We start from the raw sequence: 22,988 nt of genomic DNA, 5'->3' as shown, positions 1-22,988 counted from the left end.
ATCAATTTTTGGAGACAGCTTGACTGATCAAGAGTGGCTTTTTTTCTTTTTTGAAGGGGGAGGAAAAAGAGAAAGGTGAGGCTCCTTGGTTAACCTGACACAGACCCCAAGCCTATGTAGGTCTACTCAGAAGTAGGTCCCATTTGAGTCAATGGGGCTTACTCCCAGGAAAGTGGATAGGATTGCAGCCACACCCAGCAAGATTACAACTCACCCCCGAAGTAGATGGGGGCTGCTCACACATATACACCCCAACATGCAGCTGCCACCCCTGTTCCCCCCAGGCAAGACGGAGGGATGCAGGCTGGGCATTTGAACATCCCTCCCCAAGAGCAGGCTGGGCTCCCTCTTTCCCAAGTGCTGCTCTCTCTAGGTCAGGTTTCCCTCCCAGTTTGAAGCCTGCCAGGAGCGCGCCCTGTGCTGATGAGATGCAGCACCTCTGAGCTGCCCAGCCAGCCTTCTCTCCCCCCTCCCCCCACCACGCTTCACATGCCCTCCCCACCTCACACTGCCTCACCCACCTCATTCTCAGCCTCGGAAAAGCAGCACGTGCAGCTGAGCTGAGCAAAGCAGGGCATGTGTGGCCACCTCTCTCCCCAGATGCCTGGCAACGCCCCTGGAGGCTAGCCACACCTCACTAGGGAGACAGAACACACAGATTGAATACCTCAGCAGGAAAGGATAGCTTTGCCTTCCAGTGCATGTTTGGGGTGGCAATTTGTGTTAGTGAATGAAGTTCTGGTGGCTTATTCTAAATATTTGTATAGCTTTGGGTAGAGCACAGGGCAGAGAACCATGTATTTTATCAATGGGCTGTATCAATGGAAGCTTAGTATATACAGGTTGAGTCTCATTATTCACAAGGGTTCTGTTCCCAGGACTCACCTGGAAAATGCACTAAAGCAAATCAATCTAAAAAACAAGTGCTCAGGTGATTTAAAAAATAGCCTTGCTGACATTTTGAAATGCACCCAGAGGCACTCAGTCTCTCTCCAGGCACTTGGACTTCACTAGGAGGCAGTAATCCCTCCTTCAGCAGGAGTGCAGTGAGGGGGAAAGAATGGAGGAGGTGATAATAACTGCCATTGAAGCCAGAGAGAGAACAATTGATGGATTGTCAGCCAGCTGCCCTCCCTGGCATTAATGAGGCTATTGTTAAAGGACTTTTCCTTTAATTTAAAGGGTACTTCTCATCACGTTGAGAAAGAAAAATCTGTGGAAAATTAGGTTATTCCTGTAATCAATTGCATGACTGTCTCTCTAGTTGGCAACCTTCAGTCTCGAAAGACTGGTATCGCGCTCTGAAAGGTGGTTCTGGAACAGCGTCTAGAGTGGCTGAAAAGGCCAATTCGGGAGTGACAATCCCTTCCACACCGGGATCAAGTGCAGTCTGTCCCTGGCCTGTCTCCCTGGCTATGGGCCTTTCTTCTTTGCCTCTTAGCCTCAGACTGTTGGCCAAGTGTCTCTTCAAACTGGGAAAGGCCATGTTGCACAGCCTGCCTCCAAGCGGGCCGCTCAGAGGCCAGGGTTTCCCACTTGTTGAGGTCCACTCCTAAGGCCTTCAGATCCCTCTTGCAGATGTCCTTGTATCGCAGCTGTGGTCTACCTGTAGGGCGCTTTCCTTGCACGAGTTCTCCATAGAGGAGATCCTTTGGGATCCGGCCATCATCCATTCTCACAACATGACCGAGCCAACGCAGGCGTCTGTTTCAGTAGTGCATACATGCTAGGGATTCCAGCACGTTCCAGGACTGTGTTGTTTGAAACTTTGTCCTGCCAGGTGATGCCGAGAATACGTCGGAGGCAGCGCATGTGGAAAGCATTCAGTTTCCTCTCCTGTTGTGAGTGAAGAGTCCATGACTCGCTGCAGTACAGAAGTGTACTCAGGACGCAAGCTCTGTAGACCTGGATCTTGGTATGTTCCGTCAGCTTCTTGTTGGACCAGACTCTCTTTGTGAGTCTGGAAAACGTGGTAGCTGCTTTACCGATGCATTTGTTTAGCTCGGTATCGAGAGAAAGAGTGTCGGAGATCGTTGAGCCAAGGTACACAAAGTCATGGACAACCTCCAGTTCATGTGCAGAGATTGTAATGCAGGGAGGTGAGTCCACATCCTGAACCATGACCTGTGTTTTCTTCAGGCTGATTGTCAGTCCAAAGTCTTGGCAGGCCTTGCTAAAACGATCCATGAGCTGCTGGAGATCTTTGGCAGAGTGGGTAGTGATAGCTGCATCGTCGGCAAAGAGGAAGTCACGCAGACATTTCAGCTGGACTTTGGACTTTGCTCTCAGTCTGGAGAGGTTGAAGAGCTTTCCATCTGATCTGGTCCGGAGATAGATGCCTTCTGTTGTAGTTCCAAAGGCCTGCTTCAGCAGGACAGCGAAGAAGATCCCAAACAAGGTTGGTGCAAGAACACAGCCCTGCTGTGTTCCATCGGCGCAGCTGATGGAACGCTGGGTGCAGCACTACTCTGAGCTATATTCCAGAGAAAATGTAGTCACCGAAGAAGCGCTGAACAACATTGAGTGCCTGCCTGTGCTGGAGGAGCTTGACAGTGAACCAACCCTAGAAGAACTTCACGTGGCCCTGGACTCCCTTGCCTTTGGCAAGGCACCTGGAAAAGACAGCATCCCTGCTGAAGTCCTAAAGTGCTGCAAAGAGATCATCGTCACTGAGCTGCATGAAATCCTTTGTCTCTGCTGGAGAGAAGGTGGAGTACCTCAAGACATGAGGGATGCAAACATCATCACGCTGTACAAGAACAAAGGCGACAGGGGTGACTGCAACAACTACCATGGCATCTCTCTCCTTAGCGTTGTAGGAAAGTTGTTTGCCCGAGTTGCACTAAAGAGGCTCCAGGTACTTTCAGAGAGCGTTTATCCAGAATCGCAGTGTGGATTCCAAGCCAACAGGTCCACCACTGATATGGTATTCTCCCTTAGACAACTGCAGGAGAAATGCAGGGAACAACGACAGCCACTCTTTATAGCCTTCATAGATCTCACGAAGGCTTTCGACCTAGTCAGCAGGGATGGCCTCTTCAAGATTCTCCCCAAGATTGGATGTCCACCCAGGCTCCTCAGCATCATCAGATCCTTCCACAAGGACATGAAGGGCACTGTTGTCTTTGATGGCTCCACATCACACCCCTTTGACATCCGAAGCGGCGTGAAGCAGGGCTGTGTTCTTGCACCAACCTTGTTTGGGACTGTCTCTCTAAAACAGTAAAAAGCAGTTTTTTAAACTGATTTGAAAGGGATGCATTTTTCTCCTCCAGGGATCAGCACATTCCTCCTCATTTGCAGGGATCATTCATGCTGAATCAAATCCATATATTAAAAATCCATGTATAACATGGTTGGACCTGTATATTCTTATAAACATTTTAGTTATTAGCAGATTTATATACTGCTTTTCCAGAGGTAACAAAACATGGTGCCCAGTTATGTTGCATGTATGTAAACGTTGAATGAGGGCTTCAGAGAGGTGGTTGTGGGAGACACCGTTCATTTATACCAGGAGTGTCACACTCCTTTTATACAGTGGGCCCAATAGAATTCCTGATGCCTGCTGAGGGCTGGAAGTGATGTCATTAAACAGGTCAAAACCACAAATAAGCACACTGTTCTCATTAGCTGAACATGACAGAAAATACACAAATCTTGATCATATTTCAAGATATGGGAGAGCTCAATTAGCAGGTGGGCCACCCTTTCAGCAGTGACACCTCAGCATTGCTTTAGCAGCTGAGATCCCGAGGGCCAGATAAAAAGCTTCTGCCAGCTGCATCTGCCCTCCAGGACTTATGTTTGACACCCCTGATCTATACTGTCTGATGGTTCTCCATTTGTAAGGAAGCTTTTCCTCCTTAGCACAAACACTTCCATCTTCTGTGCACAGACCAAGTTCTAGCCTGCTAAATCGACTATATTTAATAAGCACTGTAGTTTGCCTTGCTGTCCACCAGGTGGCACTTAAACAGAACTAGTGCAAATCAAAAAGTCAATCATGAAGCTATTTGCTCTTTGTTAAGCTGGTGTACTCCAGTGGCCTGAGGCAAAAATGGCCAATAACTATAGTTAAAAATCTTTCATCTCTAGAGACAGACCAGAACAGACTGCTCCATTAGGAGAGCCAGTGCTAATGGGTTATACTTGTGATGAATCTAGCATACATTACTACACAAGCCATACTTAAGTTTTGCTTCATTAGGACTCTAATCCTGGCAGTGTCTTCTTGCAGTCCCATTGTTTTGACCAGGGCAGTATTATGTACTTTATCAACAGCGGCAAAAACAAGAAGGATCTTATGATTTGTGCACAGTTGCTCGCTTTGGAATGAGTTTGGCATAATGCTACAATACTGAAAATTATTAAATGATTGACACTTCATACATCTTGCCTGTGCAAGCTTGAGCTTTCAGAACACAGTAGAAGGCTGATTTCCTGGGTTTTTGTAATCGTTGGGATACTTCGAGGTGGAGATCCCATCCCCGGCTAGACTAGAAACAGCTGTAATTGCCCCTTTGTGGAAATGGGTAGCTTTGGGGTCTAAATATGCAAATATTAGATATCAGTAGCTATAACCTCAGACACATCTGGAACATGATGAGGTAGAAATATAAACTTGACCCTTACGCCCATGCTAAATTAACACTATGGTCTAACCCTGAACTAAAGATCCAAAAAGAACCTTTTTTTTTGAACGAGTGGGCCAATAATACAGTTATGTCTTTAAATCAACTTATTGATAATAATAAGTTTTCTACATTTATGACATATATGGATTATCTGATTCAGCCAAATGGCAATATATACAACTGTGTTATGTTAGCTTCTAAATATGGCCCCGCAGTGGTATCCCCCTCACAATCTCTACCTCTTTTGGAGATACTTTTAGAATCATATACAAAGAAGTCAGTTGAAATATTTGATGTTATTAAATAAATATGATTCACAGGTGCTTAGAGATAAGTGGAATGAAGAATTAAATTGTCCCAGTCTATATGAACAATGGAGGATGGTGGTGGAAAACATTACAACCCTATCTATGGATCTCAGATTTCGCTTAGTCCAACAAAAAGTTTTCAGGGTGTATTGGACCCCTCAGAGGTTGTATAATAAGAGGTTGTATAATAAAGGCCTTATTATGGAGCCTAGATGATGGCGCTTTGGATCATCTGAAGCAACCAATTGTGGGCAATTGTGTAATTGTGGGCTTTTGGTTTGAAAATGAGATACATACTGTGTTACAACAACACTGAAATTCACTGATACATATGTGATATTAAATTATATACCTGCAGTCTGGAAGGTGAATAAATGGTAACAGAAATGGACTCTATATGCCCTTACGATAGCTAAAACATTGATTTAATAGAGAATGTTTCGCTTGATCTTAGCCAAAAAGCTGAGAAGTATCACTAGAAGGATCAATGCCCACTCACAATAAATCAAGAGAAAATCTATTGAACCTGTTGTCTTTTGAGCATATGGCTATCGACGGCAATCATTATTAGATGTATTTGAAAATATTTGGCAGCCATTCATTAGTAGATTTGGCATTAAGTACTACCTTGATAAGTACATTTTTTTTGTTCTTTTCTCTTTTTCCTCTCTTTTTTTGGGTTGTGTGCTTCTGTTGGGTGTCTTGATACACATTTCTGTGTTAGTTTATACATGCTTATATGTATTTTTGTCAAAAAAATGAGAAAGTAATTAAAAACATGGTAAAAGAAAATTATTCTGAGGAAGTTCAACCTACTGAGGTCCTAATGATTAAAGCAGAGTTGGTTCTATTCAGTCTGGCATTTAAATTTCAACTGTTTTTGCTTTTAGGTTTTTATTCGTTGTATGAAGATAGGAAATACTGTATGTAACTTTTTAAAAAATTGATTTTAGTAGCATTATATTCCTTTACTGTCTTCCTCCCAAAGGGTAGAAAGGAAACATCTTGCTTATCCATAACTTATCCTCTAGTGAGACTAGAGGCAATTTTGACCTAGCTGATGCCTATCTGGGGTTAGGTATATAGTGTAGAAAGGGGACATTCCCTGCATGACCGTGTGTATGTCCTATTCAGAAATGAACGGCTATGCAATTGTGTGTGTGTGTGGGGGGGGAAGGGAATGGTGGGAAGCAGAAGCTCTTTAAGCCAGTGTTTCTCAAATGTTTTTGCACCGGGACCCACTTTTTAGAATGACAATCTGTTGGGACCCACCAGATGTGATGTCATGGCAGTGACATCATCAAGCAGGAAAATTTAACACCACCATACAACAAAATCAAATCAAATTAAGTAAATGAAAAGTTTGCAGTAAGTATAAATTTTACAATATATAAAATAAAGAACCCTCTAAATACTCCCAAGCAGTTACGGATTTAAAAATTCCCTAAGCATCCCAAAGGCTGCATCCTGTCCTCACTTACCCAGGAGTAGGACCCCTTGACTATCATTATTAAAAGCGTACACAGAGTAACCTGTTAAAAGTACAGATCTGTAACATTTCCCCAAATTCAGCAGCATAGCATGATAGCATCAAGTCTAATATACTAAAAATACACATTAAAATGGATGGGGATCCACATGAAATTGGTTCATGACCCACAGTTTGAGAAACACTGCTCTAAGCAATTCTTATTGTAGGTGCTTGCTCATTTCAGGAATTTTAACAAACCTTGTAGTTAATGCATTTCACTATCAGGCAAATATTTGCTTCAGCATAATGTTTTTCACAGTCCTTTGTGGTATTGCTACATAGTATTAAAACTTCCAGGGTATATTCATAAGGGAACATGGGTGTTTTGAGTGAATTGTCTGTTTTTGCTGTAGTTAATAATATAAAGAAAAGTGAGCAAAAGGAATTTACTGCATTTAATAAAATGTTAGTATTTAAACAGTGATATGTGTAGAATCTAGTGTTAAAGCCCAACTCTCCACAGTATTAAGGGTCCATTCATTTCAGTGAATGTAGGCACCACTAAGCTGCAATTCCACTTCTGTGGGCTTCAAGAAATGTCATAATAAATGCATTGCTGGTTGTATTACCTTGTGATAAGGAAGGCTGTTAAACTGAGTAGCATCACCAGTTGGAATTCATAATAATCCATTTTTCAGCTAATAAGGGAATTAGTCATAACATGAATGTTTCTGCAAATAGGCAATAAACTGGCCATGCGCTGCAGATAAAGACATAGAATTGACTTGAAACTAGCAGAATCATGATGTGCTTCAGAAGGCAGTCAGACTGCCTGTTTCTGGTACTTCATTAATGCTAATTAGATAGGGATCAGTAAAATAAATGATAGAAGTAGTAATGAAACTGAAATGTTAATGTTGTTGCTTTCAGCTGTAATGCCAGAAGAAGTCTAATATGTTCAGAGATAGTAATGATAGTGGAAGATTCACACATTGTTGTTACCCAGCATGTTGCCCTAGGGGACATCTCTTGTTATATGAGCTGAGTGGGGAAACACAAAAGTCCCCTTTAGAATCCTATTAAACTTCCTAATTGCATGGAATAACTGTAGTCAGCTGCACTCCAGGGCCTGCTAAACATGCCTAATAACTGTAAACTAGCAAAACCTGTGTTTAACTTTGTATATTTCCTCATTTACAAATACTGTACATAGTAATAGTAACAGTTGTAGGAATGGAAACTACTTCCTAAGAATTGTGCTCTTGTATGCTGAAGTACAAGTCTGATTCTCCAGCCAGAGTGTCTTATGTTGATGCCTAGAGAATAAATATTTTTTTAGTAACCTATGAAACCTAGAATATGGGAGAGAAGTCTTGCAGTGAGTTGGAACTTAACTTTATCCAGCATCGTGTGACTTTTTCAGCTACTGAAATGAAAACAGACTTTAGATATTTTAAGCTGAAACCTGGTAACTTCTATCTTAAAGTATACCCATGTGTCAACAACTATTACCTAACCTAAACATACTGTACAGCTTAAGATTAACTGTTAAGCTCTTTCTGAAGAATCACCTAAGCAATTTAAGTTGAACAAGACCAGGACTTTAACAACAACAAAAATCGTTATCTCAGGGGTCGACCCCTTCAATCTGTTTGTATGCTTACTAGCCTCAAGCATATGTAAACCTTGAGGATTTCACATTTGTGTAGTTGTGGATTCCATGCCTTACCATCTTCTTGGGCTAGGAAGTAGGAAGAGGACAGAGGCCTACAATGGCAAAACTATAATCCACTGTAGCCAACCAAAGATGCAAAGCCTTATGTAGAGCAGTATAGACTTCATCGTGCCTCCCTCATTCTGCAGCACTCAGCCAAGTTATAGTAGCTAAATCAATGTTTGAGCACCCCTGATCTAAAGGCTAGGATACCCATTCCTGCTAGTTCCTTTGCTGTGGAAGAGACTGCATATCTGTAATACCTAAGCCTTTTGCACCCAGCTAGTGAGAAGCTGAAGGAAATCAGGCAAAATAGGGAGGAATAGAGTTTCACTGAAGAACAGATTCATTTTTATTTAAACTAAATTCTCTTCCTCATTACACATGACTAATCAAACAACAATTTAGGAGTAATGCACTTTTTACAAGGTTTCTTTCTTCCCCCACCTGTTTCAACTTCCTGTGCATATTGCAGACTTGGGTGTCTACAACAGTTAAATATAAGTTGTCAAGATACAATATAACAGTTAACAGTCATCTTTTCCATAGAAGGTGAATATTTACATGTTCCTACATAAACCACTTTTTCTCCCATAAGTGGTAATAAACCTTTGACCTGACCTGAAACAAAACTGGATTCATACCAATACATACATTAGAATTCCCTGTAAAGAACCTGATGCAGTGAGATGAGATTGTCCTACAACCCAAGATTTGTCAGGTAACTGTCATTCTTCATTAAAGATATGCAGCCTGATTCTTGTACTCAGAAGCAAGTCCTGTTGAGTTTAATGGGGTTCCTATTACATAAGCTTAAAATCACACACTAACATTTTGAGGTTGATAATAGTCTAACAAGGAGAAGGCACATTCCTTTTTAAAAACTACAAGACTTCTGGAGTTTAATATGGGTCTATTCACAAATAAAACAGGTGCACTACTGAATAAGTTGTAAACTTAATGGAGTCAGGCCCCGTAAAGCACCATATCAAGTAATGGCATTTTTATTAAAAAGAATAGTAACTGATGCTCAAAATAACTGAATAAAAATTCAAGTTACTTCATCTGATGTTGCAAAAGAATTGGTGAGCTGTTCCACTTTATTTAAAAGATGCCCCTAAATGAGCTCTCTTTCACCTCTTGAGCAAAAATATACAACGTGTGTGTGTGTGTGTGCATATCCCCAACAGATAACTACAGTACTTTCAAGTAACCAGACAAACAATTTACATTTTTCCCTGCTAGAGAGAAAATTATTTACACATGATTCACAAGGATGCTGATAAACCCAACCATGCAAGATAAAGCTACTGCCAACTGCTGAAGAATTAGCCGTATAACATAACTAGACAGTACCAAGTATTATTCAGAGTGAAGGCAAAGAGATGATGGTATCCTTTGATCACATTTCACATGGAGTGGTTGAAAGCTTCCATTTACAGCTGTATCTCAAGAGTTCTATTGTGCTGAAGAACTATTTCTCCAAGATCTTTTCAAATTTAGGATTGGTAAAAGAGAATCCAGCAAATGCAGACTGATCCATAGAGTCCATCAAATTTTTGTCACTGTAGGATAGTTTAGGCTTCTCACTTAAAAACTCTCTGTCAAAGTTGTTGTAATCACTTGCTGATTTCTGTATGAGAAGCAGAAAGTCAAAGTTAGTTGAATTAGCATTGAACAGTCTATACCAAGGGTCTCAAACTCTGGCCTGGGGGCCAGATGCAGCCCGTGGCCAGCCTCTATCTGGCCCGTGGCCAGCCTCTGGCCCAGCTGACCAAATACAATCGGAGTTGTGCTTGTGGGGTGGGGGAATGGGGGTCCATTTAAGAGTATGCCTTATTTCTTGGGCTGAGTTGGTGCTTGGAGAAATCCTGGGCATTTGAGCATATTGATTCATTTAAATTCGATCTATAATGTATTTATATAAATTTTATATTTAATTTTTTTTCAGCCCTTGATACTATGCCAGATATTTGATGTGGCCCTTCAGCTGAAAAGTTTAGAGACCCCTGGTCTCTACTATTGTCCAGAAGAACTGGCAGGTAAACCAAAGTTTTTGAATACAGGGAGCTCACACAGACAACCATAATATCCCAGGTTTAGTTTGGTTGTCCTCATCATCCTGCCAAATAAGGAGAAATGTGCCACACCTCAGGTGGTGATTGTGTGGTAATTATCCATTTAAAAAATCTTGTTACTTGAATCTTCCTGACCTCTCTCAAGTCTGTGAAATTTCTTGCCATAGGAAGCTGTGATGGTGCCTGGCCTATTTGGCTTTAAAAGGAGACTGGGCAGATTTATGGAGAAGTCCATCAGAAGTTACAAGTCATTATAACAGTATACAATCTCCATGTTTTAGAGCAGGGGTGCCCAAACCCTGGCCCTGGGGCCACTTGCGACCCTCAGGGACTCCCAATCTGGCCTGTAGGGAGTCTCCAATCTCCAATGAGACTCTGGCCTTCCTGAGACTTGTGTTGGATCAATGCAGGCTGCAGCAACTGCTCTCAGCATGAGGGCAACTGTTTGACCTCTCGCGTGAGCTGTGGGACGAGGGCACCTTGCTATTTCAAGTCTGTGATGCAGCAGCGGCAGCAAATAAAAGGTCGGCCTTGTTTTGTGCAAGGCCTTTTATAGGCCTCGAGCTACTGCCAGAGTTTGATTCATTCATATAAGTTCCTCCTCTAATATTTTCATTTATGTCAATTTATTCAAATTTGAAGTGTACAGTGGTGCCTCGCAAGACGAATGCCTAGCACACTGAAAAACTCGCAAGACGAAAGCGTTTTTGCGATTTTTCTGGTGACTCGCAAGACGAATTTTTCTATGGCCATGCTTCGCAAGATGAATTTTTAAAATTAAAAAGTTGAAGTTTTGTGCTTGAAATTTTTGAAATCCTCTGTACAGTATGTATGCCTTTAAATAGCACTTAATAAAAACTTTGTAAACCAAATTGACTTTGTTCTGACTTTTTTTGCCCATAGGAATGCATTAATTAAATTTCAATGCATTCCTATGGGAAACCGCGTTCGCAAGATGAAATTTTCGCAATACGAAACGACTTGCGGAACGAATTAATTTCGTCTTGCGAGGCACCATTGTACATTAATTTTTTTTTTCCTGGCCCACAACACAGTGTCAGAAAAATGATGTGGCCCACTTGCCAAGCAGTTTGGACACCCCTGTTTTAGAGCAATGGTCTCCAAACTGATTTGCCAGTTGCAACCTTACCTGGCAATGCACTTTGTTTATGTCAATTATATTACTTTTCAGAAGGGCACCACAATTGAGGAATTCCATCCTTGGATATATGTTTCAGGCCTCCACCCCATCTACTTTTATATGAATCCTGAAGACATTTTATTGTGATTTATTTAACTAACTTTTGAATGACTGCTGGTTTTCATTCTGGTTTCAGTTGAGTTTACCCTGTTTTCCAAATGTTTCTTGCCTTTAAATTTTTTTTATTTTAAAGAGTTTGTTTTTATTGTCTTTATGAAATGGTATGAAAAGTGGTATACAAATAAGTTAAACTTTTTCTCAGCCTAACTACCAATTTCACAGGGACATTCTGAGGATACGCATGGAGTGATTACATTAGAGGTTCCCTAAGCTATAAGGAGGAAAGGTAGGATACAAATACAGCAGACATCAGAATTGTACATTCTGCTGAGCAGGAAAGAGATTCAGAGGCTACATACCACTTTTGGTTTGAAAGGGGGCTCCATTTCCCTCTTCTCTAGTGCAGGCCAATTAATTGTTTTGAAGAACGAATGATCTCTGATGTTTCCAATTACTCCCAACCGCTTTGCTGGATCTCGTTCAAACAACTACAAAATATAAACACACAGCCTAATCCAGTTACTTTGCCTTCAAACTGCAACATTTTTGGCAGAAACTGACATTGTAAAATGAAAGTGTTGATGTGTTTTATAGAACTGTGGGTCAAAGGCTATCACTAAATTGCAACACAGAATTCTAGAACAGAAGCAGGCATTATCAGAAATAAATTTACCATGCTCTCTTCTCTTCCAGAAGCAGCCCTTACTGCTGCTACTTACATGGGGCATGGGAGACCCTACTTATGGGCAGCAGTTGCAAAAGCCATTTTGGTGGGGGGCGGGCGGATGGGGAGAGGATGTGCATTCATCAATCGCAGCTCATGAACCACTGTGCACATTAGATGCCATTCCAAAACTGCATGAGACAATACAGCATGGATAGACAAGAACAAGACCCTTCAGTTGTTTAGCTAATTTGTCTTGGTTCCATTTCACAATGCAATTTCTCTTTGAGTAACAGCAGTTTTGGGGAAACAGATTATTAGGTTTAGATATTATTCTTTAATAGTTTTTATTTTCCCTCTCCAGTAATTAACTGAAAACATGATTAGCCTTAGCCAGTGTGTACCTTCTCTAATAAATCCTTAGATTCCTTGGTAATCCAGCGTGGGTAATGAGGTATGTCTACTCGAATCGACTCAAATAACTCATCTTCATCATCACCATGGAAAGGTGATTGTCCAATAAGCATCTCGTACAACAAGACTCCAAATGACCACCAGTCAACAGAAAATGTATATTTCAGGCCTTGCAAAATCTATTGTCAATATGAGAAGAGAAAACATGTAAAATGCAAAGAGATTTTTTTTGTTACTTGGTTTCTTTAACCAAGCCAAAATCTTGATTTGTACTTTCCTCATTTAAAGCAACTAGGAGTGGACAATGGGTGACATCCAGAGCAATGCCTTTGTGAACAGAAGCACACTTGGTGGATGTATGCGTCCTCTCAGAATGGAAGGAAAGTTCTGCTCACTGAAAGGGAGTAGGCCTCCCACTATTTTTTTGAACTGCGATGGCATCTGAATCTCTCCTGATTCACAAACAGTATTTTATTTGTGATTTTAAAATACTGACAGGAAAATTAAAGAGTCGGTATAGAAATAATGTTTGTACAGTTTATGTTCTATATTAGCAGGTTAATTCCATGTTCTTGGATATGTAGATACATTCAATTCAATACAGTGTACTAAGCTATTAAATTCTTACATTACCAGTGAAGGAATTATGGTGTGATTTGGCATGTTACAAGAGATGTGAGTGAATGCTAAAATGTTTGTGCATATCTGCTTCAAACCTATTACATGCTTGGGAAAAGACTTTTTAAGGATTTAAATGCCATTGAGAAACACTGCAGAGGATACAACTGCACCCAGTCTTGCAACACATTTTATCATGCACATGTGGTCTTTGGGGGGGGGGAAAAATGTATTATGGGTTGGACACAAGTATGTGCTAATTTTTTATAGTTCCCAGTTCTCTTGCATCCCTCACCTCAGGCGCGATGTAGTCTGGAGTCCCACAGAAAGTTGTTGCTTTGTTCTCTCCAAACACATTCTCTTTACACATTCCAAAATCTGCTATTTTGATGTGACCTTCCCTATCAAGCATCACATTGTCTAGTTTGAGGTCTCTGTGGAAAAAGTAAAAACAAATACAGTACATCATTTATTCAAAAACAATCATACAAAATGCTCATGTTACTGTAGTAACTGCATCCCTTGGTTGTTTGTTTTCAGTTTTGTGGGATCCTTTCAGAATTACCATGCCATTCATGCCAAGATTCTACAAGAACACAGAAGAGACTAAAGCTGGCAGAAAAGTTGGAGTTGGCAGAAAAATAAATGAACACTTTGTACAATATGGCTTTACTGAAAATTAAAGCAGACTCAGGCATGCCAAAAATATGATTGATTAAAACATGAACTCCAGAAAGAAATATAAATTATTACTTTTGAAGCTGAACATACTGAATCCTTAGTGTACTGACTGAATGAGGGATGCAGTGAGACGCCCTTGAAGTACACCAAAGTCTTCTAAATATTGCAGGTTGTGTTACAAACTGAAGTAGTATTAAGGTAGATCTGTATCAACTCTATGTGCCCTGGTGGCCTAGCACAGGGGTGCCCAAACCCTGGCCCGGGGGCCATTTGTGGCCCTCGGGAGCTCCCAATCAGGCCTTCAGGAAGCCCCCAGTTTCCAATGAACCTCTGGCCTTCTAGAGACTTGCTGGAGCCCATGCTGGCCAGATGCAACTGCTCTCAGCATGAGGACAACTATTTGACTTCTCATCAGAGCTGTGGGACGAGGGCTCCCTCCACTACTTGCTGTTTCACGTCTGTGATGCAGCAGTGGCAGTGAAGGAAAGGTTGGTCTTGCTTTGTGCAAGGCCTTTTATAGGCCTTGAGCTACTGCAAGACCTTCATTCATTAATATAAGTTCCATCTCTAATAAATTAATTTATGTAAATTTATTCAAATTTTAAATTTAAATTAATTCTTTTTTCCCCCAGCCCCTGACACAGTGTCAGAGAGATGATGTGGCCCTCCTGCCAAAATGTTTGGACAGCCCTGGCTAGCACCTTGTTGCTTTCAGCCAGTTCAGATATATTAGTGAGGATTTTTAACACTTCAGCTATGATAGCTGATTGCATTTTACAATTAAAACATAGATTTAGCTATAAACATTTGACAGTAGCTTATCTCGCCAGTAGTGGGTACTTTTAAACACACTGAGATTCATGAAAGTCACAGGACTTACAGCCCAATCCTGAGCTGCTGAGCACCCAGAGGAGCTGCAATGCCAAAATGGCTGTGCCGCATCCTATGCACAACTGGGCAACTGCCAGCGTCTACTCAGGGGAAAGGCCCAAGCCGCACAATGGAGCTACTCATGTCCGTGCCACCAAAATACCTGGTGCAGAGTTGAGAGGCCTTGTGTCAGGCCAGGAAGCCCAACAAGGGGTTCTGGATCAGGGGGAGCACTGATCTGCCGGTCCCGCCACCTCCCTCCTCTGCCCCAGAATGCCTCCCCCCCGACTAATCTCTCTGCTGCCTGGAGCTTGTCCTTTACTCCATGTGCCAGGCCTCCAACTGCTGCTGGCTGAGGGTGGACAGGCACTGAGCCGGCGTCAGCACTGACTTGGTGCTGAATGTTACGGGCATGCCTTGCAGCATGTTTGTGACACTCAGCACCGATAGAGGATTGGTGCAGTGAGCTCAGGACTGAACTCTTAGCCAAAAATTGTGCCACAATTTTTAAGCCTGTTGAAGGGCAGTAAAAGAACAATGCATGTAACCAAAGAAAACAATGTTTTCTCCATCCCTCCCCACACCCTCAATTTTCAAATCTTATACCTGAATTTAAGACCTTGATATAAAACATTTAACTATACAGGCATGCCCCTGTATCTGCGGTTGTTCATTCTGGAACCCCTGCTGACAGCTGAATCCACATAAATGAAGGAATGCCCCACCACCCTCCAGAGGTGAGGGGGCTGAGTTCCATTTGGGAGAGTGTTTTGAGGCCTGCAGAGGCCCACCAGTGGTCTCTGCTGGCCTCTGACTCTAGAGTGCAAAAAACATGACTTCTAGTTCTACAAAAAAACTGGTCACATTTTTTTCCACTCCAAGAGCCATTCTGAGGCCCACAAAGGCCATGGTGGATGCGTGCAGCCTTTGTGGGGCTCAGAACACACTCTCGAGACAAAGGGAGCAGAACTCCCCTTGCCTCAGAGGGGGTGTGCAGACCCAGTCTGTGGATAAGTTAAACTGTGGATACAGGATCTGCAAATATGGGGCCCTCCTATATAGGAGACAAATATTTCTCCATTCTCTGGTTATTTTTGCATTTTTAATAGAAATGCTGCGTTTAACCTGTTAAGCTTTTTTAAAAACTAAGTCTAACTGAACAGTAGTGTTTGAAAAGAGTTTAAAAACTAAGATGTATAAGCTGCAGGTGGCAAACACCATTTTAGATGAACCCCTTTTCAAATAATGCTATAATCATATGTAAATGTACTCAGATTTAATCAGTTAAAACTTGCACAATGATTCAACTAAGATTTCTTCAAATGGGTGGTAGCATTAATCTTTAACAACTTTGTATTCAGAAGCGCACAGCGAATTGAAAGGCTGCCAACAGCTTTGTTACTGGCCAGCAATGACCTCACTGGAGTCAATATTTCATATGACATCAAGAAATTCTTTCCCTGCTGGTAGCAGGCTTCCCAACAGCAGCTATAATTGCCAAGAATCACGGCAATCAAGAAATGTAGAGAAAGGATTTTTGCTGAAGCACATAATGCAATTCTCTGTTCAAGTTTAAAGCCCCTCCTTCACTTATCCAGTGTTGTAGAAATAGAAAATGAACAATTCCTCAGAAGTAAGCACACTGAGCTAGTTAATTTGTTAAAGATTTCTCCAATCCCATTCAATTCACCAGTGCAATTCACCAGTGCACGGCACGGTGCAGCCGTGCCAATGGGGCATGTGTTGCATTTGCGGGGGGGGGGGAGCACACACAGAGGCCTTCTCAAGGTAAGGGAATGTTTGTTCCCTTAATTTAGGGGCTGCATTGTGGAAAGCTGGATAGGATTGGGCCCTAGAATGCACATCTTGAAGATGTGCCTTACTTTCAGTTTTAGAAAAATGTGCATTAATTTAACAAAAGTCCTTAGTAAAAAAAATAAATGAATCTGTAATAAATAAAATACTTATTAAAAAAAAAATTCCACCTGTATGTATAATAATGATAGCCAATGGGACTTACTCCTGGGTAAGTGTGGGTAGGAATGCAGCCTGGGATTGTTAAAAATTTTCCTGCTTGATGATGTCACTTCCAGTCATGACATCACTTCTGGTGGGTCCTGACAGATTTTCATTCTAAAAAGTGGGTCCCAGTGCTAAGTGTGTGAGAACCACTGCTTTAAAGGATTGATTAAAATAGGAATTTTGAAGAATCCCCATTTCTGGCATAGACCACTGACTTTCGCCAGGACTTTTTCAATGTTCTTGAATGTTTGATATGTTAAACTATCAAAAGGAGATATTGAAGGGATGGTTTAAGAGGACCCACAAACTGCAAACAAAAGGATATTCTCTATACTTCCAACCAAAATACAGCATTTCAGTCATTCATTAGATGATTTTGAAATCTGGTCAATTTATACACAGCAGTTACAGATTGGTTCTATCATATATTGATTTTACAAATTAACAGAATTTCCAAACTTTTTAGCCCTCATATTATAAAAGCAAAAGCCAAAAACTTCAGTCAGAAAAGAAGTTGATGCAGTTTGTTTATCTAATGTTTTTCCAGAACAGATGATGATTGAACTTTGGCCTACAGTATCCCAAGTCACTTTTGCATACTGCAAACAGAATTAATTTGAACTTGTAACGTGCACCTTTCTTTAACTTGTTACTGAAGGCTAATAACTTTTGCTACAGAGCTTTCAACAAGAGGTCAACCAGAAGAAATGCTGGCCTAAATACTATCAATCTCCTGTGCCACTGGAATGAAGACAAAGTGTCTCAGTCTTGGGCTGGGGGCTTGGCAATTACAAATGTGAAACAAAGATTCTTCTGTATAATGTAAATAACATTTCTTTATTCTGGTTGCCAGGGAGAAAAACATAAGAAAACAATTACAGACTGGTCTCAAGTGCTTACTGAATTGCCTCTTTTCAACACCTTTAGAATAAAATCAAAATTCTAATAGAGACCAGTTTCTTCTAAAACACTCTACTTGCAGGTTAATCACAGAATCCACTAATTCATCATCAAGCCATAACTTCTGTTATATTTTATAAGATTCTCAACCAAGGTCAATCTGCACTCACCTATAAATAATGCCTTTGCTGTGAAGAAACTGTAAGCCACACAGTATTTCAGCTCCATAAAACCTGAAACAGAGCAAAAGCACTTTAAAATATCAATGAAGGCTTAATTTAAGCCTGCTTTTCCCCTACTCATTAAATGCTGGAAAACCTCTCTGACATCCTATGAAACAGGTTGGAAAAGGCTATCCCCAAACCAGCCCCATCACAATTTTTCCACTTCTCCAAATTAACACAACAATGATTAAAAGCCCACTCCAGTCCCTTCAAGCCCTTACTCACATAATCCTCCTTTGATTTCATGCCCCCTTCAGCTGAAGGATTTTAGCTCCCCCTAACCTTTTCTTTTTATTCCTTTTGTTTTATGTAGTAAAAAACACAATCTACTTATTGTATGTAGCCATTTAGTTATTTGATTTTTCTCTGTAAACCGCTTTGTGAACTTTTAGTTGAAAAGCAGTATATAAATACTGTTAATTAATTAATTAATCAATTAATTAATTATACAAATATGATTTCATTTAGCTGAAGGAAAAAAATGTTCCTGAAATGTTTTAGGTCAAGGAGTTAAACTGTCCTGGAAACAGAAATATTTTAGAGATCAAATTAAAATCCTACCCAGGTTTGAGAGGGTAAGAGTCAGAACTGAATTCTATTCTTTTGCTTCTGGGCTAACTTAACTTGAAAGTAGCAACGGCCTTCGTCCTACTGTATACTGTTTTTCAAAATTCTTAGATAAGAGGCCCTCTCTCTAGCCTCTACCAATTTACCAGCTATGCGGAATATCACTGATACAAAGAGCTAGTGTAGCTTAGTGGCTAAGAGACCGAGCAGCAAATCAGGCTTCCCCAGTTTAATGTCTCTTCAGCCATGAATATGCATTTGGTAGGCTTAGGCAAGCTATTACCTCTCAACTTCAGCTCTCTACCTGCAAAATGGGGATACTACTACTTACATTACAGGGTTGTTTTAAGGGCAACAACATGATAATATACGTGAAATGCTTTGCACTATATAAAAACAGTAAGTATTAGACATACACAACTCAGAGCAGACATATCAACTCGCACATTAAACCTTACAGCTATGCCTGGAGGGCTAATTTACCTGAGTGATTCGAAGACAAAGCCAGGACCTACTCAAAGGCTTCATCCACACATGTGTTGCTTCATGATTCCTGGTAAGCCTTTTAACTTACTTTGGACTCTCTCTCATTTGGAAATTTCATAACACTAAAAGGATGGAGTTGCCAGTAGCCAAAGAAAACAAATGAGGTGGAAGCCCTTTTACATGTGTACTGATGGCTCCACATTAAATAACGAGCATAGCCAGTACTTTGGACAGAGGTAAAATTAAAGCCCCAGACTGTTCTTTCACCATCCTGCCTTCAACATACAATGAGAAAAATTCCTGTCTTATACCCTAGAGAACTACTGCCAGTCAGCGTTAGCAATACTGAGCCCAGTGGACCAATGGTTTTGACAAGACAGGTTTCCATGGACCTATAAATCTAGAGAACAGAAGTAGAGAAATGTTTCAGCACAGAAAAGTGTTTGCTGATCAGCTAGCAAAAGTATGAAACTTGCAAATTTGAATATAAAGTATTTCTGACATGAAAAGATGACCAGATGGCAGTACTGGGCTATTATAAAATCAGGAAAAAGACACTGCATGTGCATGTACATTTGTAACACATTTTGTAACCCTAAGATATAGAAATAAGGGTTAGAAGACGTGTTTAAACAGAAACAAGTACTTTATGCATTTTACCAGTGTATCCCTCTTCTCAGGATACACCTATATATTTACTCTTATGAGAAAAAACACAATTCTTTTGCAGTAAAAACAGTATGTTATTATTACACTTCTTCAGTGCAGGCAATTTTTGGAATGTTCATCCAGGCAAGCAAGATGTATGGACATAAAGGCCTTAATTTTTTTTAACCCACAAAATAAATTTGAATTCATTCTTCTGTACTGCTTGCAGCTTTCTTAAAATAAGTCTCTTCTTTGAGTTTCATTTACTGTCCTTGGTTTCTTAACAAAACCAAGCAAGATACAGTACTTCATTCTTTACCACTTGTAATTCTGTGCTATGAAAACATCCAATCCCACAGAATGTGATAAACGTAGCTGAGGCATCCCACTTTAAGCAATTCGGCTAGTGCAAGCAAGTCTTAGGACTGAGCAAACACAAATTTATGTTACCAATACTTACGTAGCTCTGAAGAGTTCAAAACGCCCCTTGTCCTGGATGTGGAACATTAGATCTCCACCATTAAGAAACTCCATAACAAAGAACAAATGATCCTATGTACAAACAGGAGAGAACATGATATTAAGTCACAGATATAAGTAGCCACAGCACAAATGTGTTATTCTTCAAGTGTCCAGTCACATATTTTTAACTCAGACTGAAAAACTTTCCAAACAGCATCAGGCACAAAGAAAGATTCCTCTCTTCTAAAACCATATCTTACTCTCACACATCAGTTCCCTCTCAGTTTTATTTTATTCTGTAAAGATGCTGCATTGCACAGACTCCCCTGCTGCCCCATCCCATCTGAAAAGAGGGCGGGAGGAGGTTGGAGGGACTGCGAGAGAGCAGGGACAGAAGCGGCAAGAGGGAGGAGTATGATGTACAACAGCTGCAAGGCTTACCAGAATGACCCAATCCTTGGCAGCTCTGCTTGGAAGTAGTACTACTGTAGCTGGTCATTCAATGAGGCTCCTCCCTCCCAAGTAGCAATGGAGCTTACAACAGCCATTCTATGCACTTGGCAAGTGTGATCGCTACAATCTGCCTCCCTCCCCCTCCCTGGGCTTCTGCAGCCAATCATAAGGCAAGAAACCCCTTGGATTCCTCCTCTTGCCCTCCCTCAGCCAAAGATCCAATGACCATCTGTTCCTTCCTTCTTATCAGATACCAGCTTCCACCTCCCCCTCCACCTTCTGCAAAAGCAAACACTAACCCTTCCCTGCCTCCCAACTGGAACTCTCTGCTGCTCATCAGGTCAGAATGATGGGGCCATGAAATTCTTCACACTGTGAAAACAGTAAGCAAGCACACCCAGACACAGGTAGACTCGAGTCTGAATGCGTGGGGACGAGTGCTGAGTCAGGGTGACCCTGACTCTAGTGTTTTTCAGAGCCTACAACATGAAAATACTGCTTTCTTCAGAGCAGGGGTGCCCAAACCCCGGCCCTGGGGCCACTTGTGGCCCTCGAGGACTCCCAATGCAGCCCTCAGGGAGCCCCCAGTCTCCAATGAGCCTCTGGCCCTCTGGAGACTTGCTGGAGCCCATGCTGGTCTGATGCAACTGCTCTCAGCGTGACGGCCAACTGTTTGACCTCTCGCATGAACTGTGGGACCAGGGCTCCCTCCACTGCTTGCTATTTCACATCTGTGATGCACCAGTGGCAGCAAAGGAAAGGCTGTCCTTGCTTTGTGCAAGGCCTCTTATAGGCCTTGAACTATTGCAAGACCTTCATTCATTCATATAAGTTCCATCTCTAATATGTTCATTTACGTAAGTTTATTCAAATTTGAAATGTAAATTAGTTCTCTCCCCCCCCTCCCCGCCTGGCACAGTGGCATCATCTCAGAGATGATGTGGCCCTCCTGCCAAAACGTTTGGACACCCCTGCTTCAGAGCAACAAGATCTGGTAGGATCAGGAGATAAAAAGACACTGTATGTAGAATAATAAACTTTCATTTCACTCTGTTCACAGAGTACTGTACTGGCATCTCCTATTTGAGATTCCTGTACAATAAATATTTGTCAGTTGCTACATGAGTGTATTCTCTATCCACTATGGATTTGTTACCAGATTTTGTAGACATACAAATGGACAGGAAATTTGGAAGGGGACAGAATTATAGAAGAATATGCTAAACAAAAATATGGACCAATTGAAATTAGTAATTCACTTCACTTTGTTTTATCTAAAGTGAATTAAGGATTGTTTTGTACCTTAGTCTGGAATGTACAGTACAGGTGGGTAAGAAATGGATTTTCCCAGGCAAGTGCCAAGACCCGTTTTTCCACCATGGTGCATTCCACATCATCGTCAATTAGGACTACATCCTTTTTCAAAGCCTTAATAGCAAAATATTCATTCTTCCCTTTCAATTCAGCAAGCAGTACCTGTAAAATAGAGGATTATTTTGAGATAGTAACAAGCAAGGTTGAGTTAGGTAATTTCAGATTATAAAAACTCCAAATTTGTCCCTTTTTGTGACACTGGCATATACTTTGAGTTCCAACAGCATGATATCTAGCTCCTAAGTTAACAGATAGTCATTCTGAAGGGTATAGCCACACACGTATTCATTAAACATAGTAAAGGACACTGTAGAATTCTGAAAGCTGACATTTATTGTGGCATAAGCTTTCATTGACTTGAAACAATTTCAAGTGATGTCCACAGCCCATTAACTGTACTAATGATACAAGTCTATGATATTTCTATGCAAAATCCAACTGTAAAAAATATAAGAGCAGGGTGACCCATTCATAAGCAGTCACATATGATATTTTTCTAGCTATATGGTGCTAAATTTAATACCTGCAATGGCTAAATTAGTTGCTAGAAAGAGAAATAAGGAGAGATAACATATGGAGAAAAGCAGCCAGGTTCCCTTTGAATTTGTGTTTCCATCCCAGAAGTCAGAAAATTATGACCTCAAAGCAAACAAACTTTTATCTTCTGGTATAACCAATTATACCTTTCTTCTTGTTTCTTTTGTCCATCTAGAGCAGGGGTGTCAAACATAAGGCCTGGGGGCCGGATACGGCCCGCAGAATCTTTTTATCCAGCCCTCAGAGGCTGATCACTGCTTAGATTTTACTGCTGTAAGGGCAGTCCACATGAAAATTGGCTCTCCCATATCTTGAATGATGACATCACTTTCTGTGTAATGACATCACTTCCGGCCATCAGCAGGCATCATGAATGCTTCTGCAGCCCTTGGTATGAAACTAGTTTGATACCCCTGATCTAGAGGCAATATGGTAAAAGGACAAGATGAAGCTACCACCAGATTCAAACATTCTTCTCCCTTCTGCAGACTGACCTTGGAAGAGAGAATGCATCTTTCCTTCTTCCCTTGATGGGGTCTTAAGACAGCTGCTGCCACCACATGTCCCACTTCCATGGTGGCCTGGAGAACCATGCGACC

General features: G+C 41.2%; 1 protein-coding gene across 1 annotated transcript in view; it reads right to left on the bottom strand.

Moving 5' to 3' along the window:
- Positions 1-8,504: 8,504 nt before the first annotated feature.
- The window catches only part of PRKCD (protein kinase C delta), a 96,462-nt gene continuing 81,978 nt past the window's right edge, over positions 8,505-22,988 (bottom strand). The window contains exons 12-18 of the mRNA XM_066613518.1: positions 21,781-21,954; positions 20,024-20,115; positions 17,809-17,871; positions 13,461-13,599; positions 12,538-12,726; positions 11,829-11,957; positions 8,505-9,763 (exon numbers count right to left, since the gene is read on the bottom strand). Of these exons, the coding sequence (XP_066469615.1) occupies positions 9,605-9,763; positions 11,829-11,957; positions 12,538-12,726; positions 13,461-13,599; positions 17,809-17,871; positions 20,024-20,115; positions 21,781-21,954 (945 nt within the window). The 3' untranslated portion in view covers positions 8,505-9,604. The remainder of the gene's footprint in view (positions 9,764-11,828; positions 11,958-12,537; positions 12,727-13,460; positions 13,600-17,808; positions 17,872-20,023; positions 20,116-21,780; positions 21,955-22,988) is intronic.

The sequence above is a fragment of the Tiliqua scincoides genome, chromosome 2, assembly GCF_035046505.1.
Source record: "Tiliqua scincoides isolate rTilSci1 chromosome 2, rTilSci1.hap2, whole genome shotgun sequence".
NCBI classification, from domain to species: domain Eukaryota; kingdom Metazoa; phylum Chordata; class Lepidosauria; order Squamata; family Scincidae; genus Tiliqua; species Tiliqua scincoides.
Note: the sequence above shows the minus strand (reverse complement) of the source record. Positions and strands in the feature narration are given on the sequence as shown.